Source organism: Geospiza fortis, unplaced genomic scaffold (genome assembly GCF_000277835.1).
Source record: "Geospiza fortis unplaced genomic scaffold, GeoFor_1.0 scaffold66, whole genome shotgun sequence".
NCBI lineage: Eukaryota > Metazoa > Chordata > Aves > Passeriformes > Thraupidae > Geospiza > Geospiza fortis.
In genome coordinates, this window is record NW_005054312.1 from 1,133,550 (window position 1) to 1,141,415 (window position 7,866).

The 7,866-nt window shown below is 46.1% G+C and overlaps 1 protein-coding gene across 2 annotated transcripts; it reads left to right on the top strand.

Moving 5' to 3' along the window:
• The first annotated feature begins 4,404 nt into the window (after positions 1 to 4,404).
• LOC102036631 lies at positions 4,405 to 7,791 on the top strand. Of its 2 annotated transcripts, none has more exons than XM_031055840.1 (2): positions 4,405 to 5,666; positions 5,760 to 7,791. In XM_031055840.1, exons 1-2 carry the CDS (start codon positions 5,260 to 5,262, stop codon positions 6,961 to 6,963), a joined length of 1,611 nt encoding a protein of 536 aa, XP_030911700.1. In that variant the 5' UTR covers positions 4,405 to 5,259; the 3' UTR covers positions 6,964 to 7,791. The 2 variants fall into 2 exon arrangements, with proteins under 2 accessions (XP_030911700.1, XP_005419600.2); XM_005419543.3 differs by having other exon boundaries at positions 4,841 to 4,859; positions 5,145 to 7,791.
• Positions 7,792 to 7,866: the final 75 nt, after the last annotated feature.

Sequence of the window (7,866 nt, forward strand, 5' to 3'; positions counted from 1 at the left end):
AGCTGCCGAGAGCAGCGGCCCAGCGTGGCAGCGTTTGCCTCAAAGCTTAAACTGCTGCTGGAAAGCATTTGGGAGAGCATTGTGGAGCTCCGTTTCTCTGTAAAGTAAATCTGTTCGCTGTGACACACTGGTGCGGCACTGGTGCTGAGGGTCCCTCACCGTCATAGCTGATCTTCCTGCCCGCCTCACACTTGCACTAAAGTTGGTGAATTCAGAAGTGGATCTTGCCCCTCTAAGCAATCTGTGGCTTTACTGCCTTCTGTGCTTTTGTGTTTTCTTTTAGTCTGAGACCTCTCCTCCCAACCACACCTGTAAAACTTCCTGCAGAGTTGGTGGATTTTTCAGACTCTCCGCGGCAGGGCCAGACCATGACAGAAAATTTTTGTGAGACTTTTAATATAGACAGGGCGTACAACAGCAGATGATAGCGTGGCCAGATAGCAGTTGTGCAGTGTAGAAGTGCTCACGGACCTTGGACAACATTTCTGATCCCTTACCTGTGTTCCTAGGACAATATTTGTGTGTTGCTTGTGCTGGCTGGCTGGAGGTCCCTCTGGGCAAACAGATGGTGTATGGTGAGCTTTTAAGTAGCCAGTTGCAAGGCTGGAGGTAACCAGGCTGCAGGATGCTGGGGTTAGTGCTGATCCTCAGGAGTCTGTTAGTCCTGTGTGCTTTCTCTGAGCTCTGGTGGGTAGGAATGAGGACTCCTGATGGCCAAGGGGGTGTTGCTGATGTGCTGTGATGGCTTGCGTGAGACATGGGAAAAGGTGCCCTGAGATGAAAGCCAAGAGTTTTCCCTGCATTCATTCTGTCTGCAGGTCGGTCCCACGTGTGTTGAAGCAAAGCCTTTGAGGAAAGGGTTCCTGGAAGACCATCCAACCTCATTAACAATGGCTGCTTGGTTGTCTTCTTGTGCTGACAGTTTTCCCGAGAAACAAAGGCAGTTTGAAGGGGCGCTGTATTTCTTGATTAAGTTTTGGTAGGGAGAGACTTGGACAAGTTTATGTTGAGCTCTGTGTGGAGGAGGCTTCTTGCAGAAAGCTTAGGAGCAGTGTTTGCTTCCAACTGTGTGTTTTGTGCCTGTTAAAGCAGGCATCCTCCTCTTTTGGGCTTTGAAGGCTGTGATGACAGGGCAGGGAACACTTGGCTTGGGATGCGTGTTCTGCTCCTTATGGATATCAAAGAGGGTCCAAGCAAGTGAAGTCTGGCTGTGGGAGGCCTGTTGTAGCAGCAAGCTCCATAAATAAACAGCAAGTAGGTGTGTGCTTATGCTAGGAGTACAATGAAAAAAGAAGGAGCTGTCTGTGGAGGTTTCAGTTTTTGCTGTGCAGTTGCGAGCAGAGTGGGCTGAAAGGGAGTGGTTCTGCAGTCTCAGCATCATGAGAATCTCACTGAGAGCCACAGTGAGATCCCAGATGTTTTTGGGTTAGTCCCTTTCCTGAAAGTAGCAAGGTACCATAGCAGGGTGCTCCTTCCTGCCCCGAAGTGGCCTTTGGTGGATGGCTTTACACCAATACCTTGCATAAAAGCAATAAACAAATGTAAAACATCCTGGCCCTCCTTTTTCTTCAGAACCAAGAGCATCTCATTTAACCAGCCTTGGTCAAGAATGAGATCCCTGAAAACAGTAAAATATTCCAAGGGTAGGTTGTAAATTCTACAGGCAGTAACTCTTGTTTCTGAGCATCTTTCCAACGAGGTATCTCCCTACATATTTTACAATCAATTATAGTAATAGCATAAGGGAAACTATGGCTTCAGGGCAGTGGCTGTGCCTGAACAATACTTGAACTCTGTTTTTGTCTGAGATTGGGGCAGGGATTTGTTTCCATGCTTTGTATTTTCTCATGTTTTCTGCCTATCCCTATGGCAGATAACAGTAATTTTAAAAATCCAAGTCCACTTTTCCTTTCCAACTTTTCAATAAGTCATGCCTGAGTCCTGCTGGGTTTTTAAAAGTGGAAGAAATCAAATATGCACACACTATTTCAACATACTGAGGGTGGGAGGGTGCCAAATCTGCAGCATTAGTGCTGATCAGTGGCTGAAATTAGCGTGAAATGTATTAACAAACAGTTTACTTGCTGCCCATGAGAAGTGGATTGCTGGTCCCAGGCTCTGAGAATCAGAAGTGGGGAGCAAGAGTGACCAATATTTTCCTGCCTGGCAGATGGGAGGTGGAGTAGTTGCCTTCCTGGTGAGTTGTCATGTGCACGGTATAAAAAAGTCTGTATAAATCTCACCATTGTTTTTCAGCCCCAAATTGGCCTGGGCAGTGAATGAAGATGCTTGGAAATAGCACAGCTTCTGCCAGTAAGGGGCCAGTGAAAGAGAATGAGAATAGGAGGTCCGCATGAGGAAGAAGGGAGATCTGAGTGAGGAGAGCAAAGAGAGTCAGGGAATTCATTGTCCAGCTCTGTCTGGACAGTCTCTTGCATCCTGCCAGGGATGTTAACGCTGGGATCTGGAGAAGATAGCATGCTCTGTAATGATGCCCATGGAGGGAGTTAAAGCAGATCAGTACATTCACAATATATTGGTGGGCAGCCCCAATCCCACAATAGTAGGACAAACCCAAACAGAGATAATTACTCACCCTGAAAATTTAGGTTTTCAAATTTCAGCAGAAAAGGCACAATCTCCATCTTCTGAAGTAAAGCTCCTGGGAGTATGGTGGAGGGGAGGAACAGTGTGTGTTCACCCCAAAACCTTGATTTCCCTTGAGCAAATTGAAATTCATGGATAGAAGAAGGAGCTAGAACATGCCCATGCCCTGCTGGTAATTTGGAGAAAGCACATTCTGGCTTTCTCCATCATAGCCCATCCTTAACATGATTTAAGACACCAGAGGACCACCTGTGACTGGATCCCTGTCCATGCAGAAGTCTTAAAATTGCTAATATTTGAGGCTGGGTTATATCAGGTTTTAGGACCAATGCATCCACCAGGTCCACTTCATATCAAATGGGGCTTTGCAATTCATGGATTATCAGTGCATGTGTGGCAATGGAAACCTGAGGGTCCAACTTGCCCTGTCAGGTTTTATTTGCACAGCTCTAAAGAAGCAAAAAGACTTTATTCAGTTTGGTAGAAGTGCCTGTGTGGCTAGTCTAGCTCTACAGGGAGCTGAAAAAGTCATATGGCAGAAACCAATTATTCTAGGGGAACCTTTCAAGGTCTTGAAACCTGCACTGGCCAGAACCCCACCTGGTGTGGGGGTTGTGCAGGGAGAAGCAGTAAGGAGATGGTATGAATAATTACATCATCACTGCCATGTGCCTCAGATAGAGGAGGGAGCACCCAGATCCAAATACAGGAATTGCCTGGCAGTCTGCTGGACCAAGAGCCTCCCTTCTTATATATAACCTACCCCTCCAGTTGAGCCCTGCCTGAGAAGTGCATGGTTCACTGAGGCATCTTCCAAAAGAGAGATAAATACTGAGCAGTGTTCTGCATGTTGATTCAAGGGACAGAATTGCGACAAGGGGGGAAGAAAGCGCTCAGATGGGAGAATCAGTAGCTGTGTGATTGTTAGCAGGGTAGGTAGGTAGATTGGTAGCAGGGTGATTGTTAGAGGCTGACACTAAAGAACCAGCATTTATTTATACAAACCCCAGTGCTGTTTTTGAGGGATGCACCAATTGGCTCCCATTTTGCGAACAAAAGCAGTGGGGGATCTTTTGAGTTGCCAGTATGGCAGTGAGAGAAATGGGAAGACATGCTGAACTTGTTAAGCAAAAGTGTTTCTTGGTGGGATGGAATCCTGCCAACCAGAAGAGGGATAATCTGGCTCACCTGTTGAATAATGAGGTAGATTCATTGACCTGTGCAGCAGATATGGCAGTAAAGGGAGAAGAAAAATGGAAACATCTGCTGAAGTGGTTAGATGCCAAGGGAGACCATTCAGGATTTAAGGATCTTTTTAAGGGAGCTGGTAACACAGGGTGGCCTGTCACTTGGGGACTGTGCAACACTGTCATCTCAGTCTGTGGCCAGTGTTGTACAGGGCTAGAGAAACAACACCCATTGCCGGGGGCATCCCTTCACTAAGAACACAGAAAAGGCCTCTGGAGACCTGGCAGGTGGACTGTATAGTGTCTTTCCTGAAGTCAGGGTGGAATTATTGTCTGAGCTTATGCAAGCTGAGGCAGTAGCAAGAGCAGCAGGGCACAGCACTGTAAAGGGACTGAAGCTGTGGTTTAATTATTTGCCATGGCCCCAGTCCCTCCAATCCAACAGTAGTCACTTTACTGCCAGGGTGTCGGATTCATCCCTGTACAGGTCACCAATGCTTAGCACCCGTTTATTATCTTACTGTAAAACTTTCACACCTTTGCTCTGTGAGTTCCCCAGGGGCAGCTCCTCGCGACACTGACTCCTTTTTTCTTTTCTTCCACACAGCTGGCTGACTCCTTCCTAGCCCTTGCACAGCCATCTCACCCTTACTGTCCCTTGCATAACCACCTACCCCTTCTTCCTCACAGCACAGCCAACAAATTCCAGCTCTCTTCTCAATCGCCTAACCCACTCCTGTATAACACCCATCCTTATTGGCTGTAGCTGTGGCCTATTAAGGGCAGGCCTTATTGGACACAGCTGTGGCCTATAAAGGGCAGGGCTGTTCCTACTCTTTGGTAATTAGTACAGCTGCAACTGCTCAGGGGTGAGATTGCCTTCAGCGCTGTCTCTATTCTCCTACAATCCATCCTCCCACACCAGGGTGATTCAAGACTGGGCACAAGATGAAGGAATCCTGTGGACTTTTCACACTTCATACTACCCCCAGGCAAATGAAGTTGTTGAATGCACCAGTGGATTCTTGAAGAGGAACCTGAAACCTCATGAACCTGAATGGGCAGGTGGATGTCAAATGGGGTACATAGAGTCAGTAGCTTCTGGGGAGTTAATGGATGCCTATAACTCACAGCCTTTTGTCTTCATCCCCACCCATGCTCCCTGGAACAAAAGAAACTAAAGACCCTGCGAATCCTCTCCATTAGTTAGGACAGCTGGTTTTGGCAGAATTACCAAGGGTGGGGTTGGTACCCCTGAGCTTAAAAAAGCCACTTAACTTGCGTGCCAGGTGGTGGTTTGTTCCCTCATTTTAATCATGTTTTGTTTTTATGCATGTATATGTTTTACAGATTATCTGAAATCCACTGCTGGACATATGCTTTCAACTCTTGAGTGGACGGATCATTTTGTGTATTTTTTAATTTGATTTTGCTAAGTCTATTTTGCCTTTTCACTAGCAAAAAAATGGTTTGGGAAAAGTTTTTACTCTTATGTTATGGATGTATGATTCTGTCTCAAGCAACTGAAAATCAGAGTACTGAACCAAATTTAGCTTGGGAGTTGATACAAGGATTTATGCATATTTGGAATCATACAAATCAAGGAATATGTATTAACCTCCCCAACTCTGCATCAGAGGGGTTTAGATTTATGATGATTTGGTTAAATTTTTCGGAAATATTAACGAGAGAACTGGATAATCTTAAAAAACCCGGAGGAAATGTTACCTGGGGGATGGTGGAGTCCTGGTTCCTAGACCAGAAAGAAGGACAACAGTGGGATCCAAATGGGACATGGGTAGAATACAAGAACGCCTTTTACCAGCTCCCACGGGACTCTACTTGGAGCGATTTATGGAATCAGACATGCTATCGGTCATTAGACACCAACCCTTCTGAGACATTGCAAAATGTGACTTCTATCCCTTGCACGGTGGTACCATGGTGGGATTCTCCTGCTGAGGGTCGGTTTTTTGAACATGAGTACAATTTACATTGGGATGCAGGATGGTGTATACAAATCCCTGATAACCCAGGAACTGCGCAGCAAGTTAACCGAACAAATTATGAGTGGGCCTGGTCTCTGAAACAAATCTTTGATCCTATATCTACACTACAATGGGCTTCCAGGGTCCCCACAGGGAAAATAGTAGAATGGGAAGTGGAGAAATCAGACTGTAAGGACCATCAGACCACACTACCTAATGGAGAGAGCATCTGCTGGAAAGTGAGGAACCGTAGAAGCCTTACCCAAAGTAAATCAGAGACCTCCTTTCTGAATTGTTCCCGTATATTAGATTGTACCACAGGAGCAGGTGAGCCTATAGAAACCTGGTACATCTCGGAACTGAGAACTTTTATCCGGGACATGTGTACCTGTTGGGATTATCCCAACTATGGCTATCTAAACCAAGACACCCGATGCAATGGGTCTTATGAAAATTCAGAGACAGCACTATCCTGTGGCATTCCCATTACACACGGCCCTGACCAGAGAAGGGTCTGGAATTCAAGTAGTGAAGCACAGGAAGTTCCCCAAGGTGACCTGTATCAGTGTTCACAAGCTAAATATCCAGCTCCACGGGGAACAGTATGGGCATGTTCAGATGGGAAAATGTATTCCCACTTGAACATGTATGATATGGCTGGACTGCAGTGTACTGTTGGGTTTCCTACCATGTGTCCATCTAAAACGTTCAATTATACACTTTATCGTAACAACAAAGTGCGGAGAGAAATCCACAATCCAACCGATGCAAAAGGCTGGATTCAGGGGATTCAAGTCCCCGACTATTACACCTGGGGACAAAATGTTGCTTTAGACTTAGAATCATTTTTTGTGTCCAGTGGAGTTATCCAGCGGCACAAGTATGTCTTGGAGAACTTAACTAGGCAAGTCCATGTGTTAAGCAACTGGACTGGACACTCACTCAGGGAAACGAATGTGCAGGCCCCACAGGCATCGGAAATGGCTCTGCAGAACCGATTAGCCATAGATACATTGTTGTTGAAAGAGAATGGAGTGTGTGGGATGCTAAACCTAACGGATGGAGAATGCTGTGTCACTGTCCATAACGCCAGCACCACCATAGAAGAGGCACGTCAGAAGATGAAGGAGATTGCTGAGCAAACGGGAGAGCTGTTTCAAGCAATGCAACCCAAGGACTAGTTTGATGGACTGAGCCTGGATTGTGGATCACATGTAGTAAAGTGCCTTGGATTTATGGGATGGGGAAGGTGGCTTGTGTGCATTGACCTTATGATACTGTGTGGATTCTTGGGTTTGATGATAGGTCAGGAAGTCATGTCAAACTGTGATGAGTTCATTATGGTTATAGAGGAAAGGGATAGAATTTCTAGCATGTATAATTCCATACCATTCATGTCATGGCAAGAATGTGGTTGGAGCAGGAGGAAGTCAGGGGTTGGAAGGGTGGCCATCTTTTGCTATGCTTGGGGATGTGGCTTTTCTGGTTTGGTGCTCAAAGACAGTGCTGGTGAGCCCAAGAGCTGGGGAGCTGCTCCGAGAAAAAGAAAAGAGAGAAAGCAGCAGCATGGCAGAGCCCAGCTGAGCCATGTGGAACCCAGGCTGCAGCTGCTGTGACAGCAGCCAGTGGAGCTGCTGCTGGAACTGCCAAGCTCTCCAGTCCCGCTCCCACAAAGTCAGGCCCAGAAGGAGGGTCCTCTGACCTGCTTCAGAGGTCTGTCAAGTTTTGCCTTGTCACTGTTCTTCCACTGTTTTCAGTCTGAGTGGGAAAAGTTAAATTGCAAGCCTTTCCAACATTCAGTTTTTATTTTCGCATATACTCTATGCTGCCCAGCACAGGGCCAGCCATCATTTTGCCTTTTTCTAGGAAAACCACACTGGATGTGGTCTTTGGGAAGTATTTTTGTTTGTTAAGTAGTGAATATCCTTTTGTCTCTCTTTTGTACACTCTTTTATTAATATTGTTGTGTTTATTGCAATTTTTCAGTAAACTGTGATTCCAATTTATAATCTCTCCTAGTGTTTCCTCCACTGCTGGAAAGGGGCAGGGGAAAGGGAGCAGCTCAAGTAGGTTTAATATTCCTG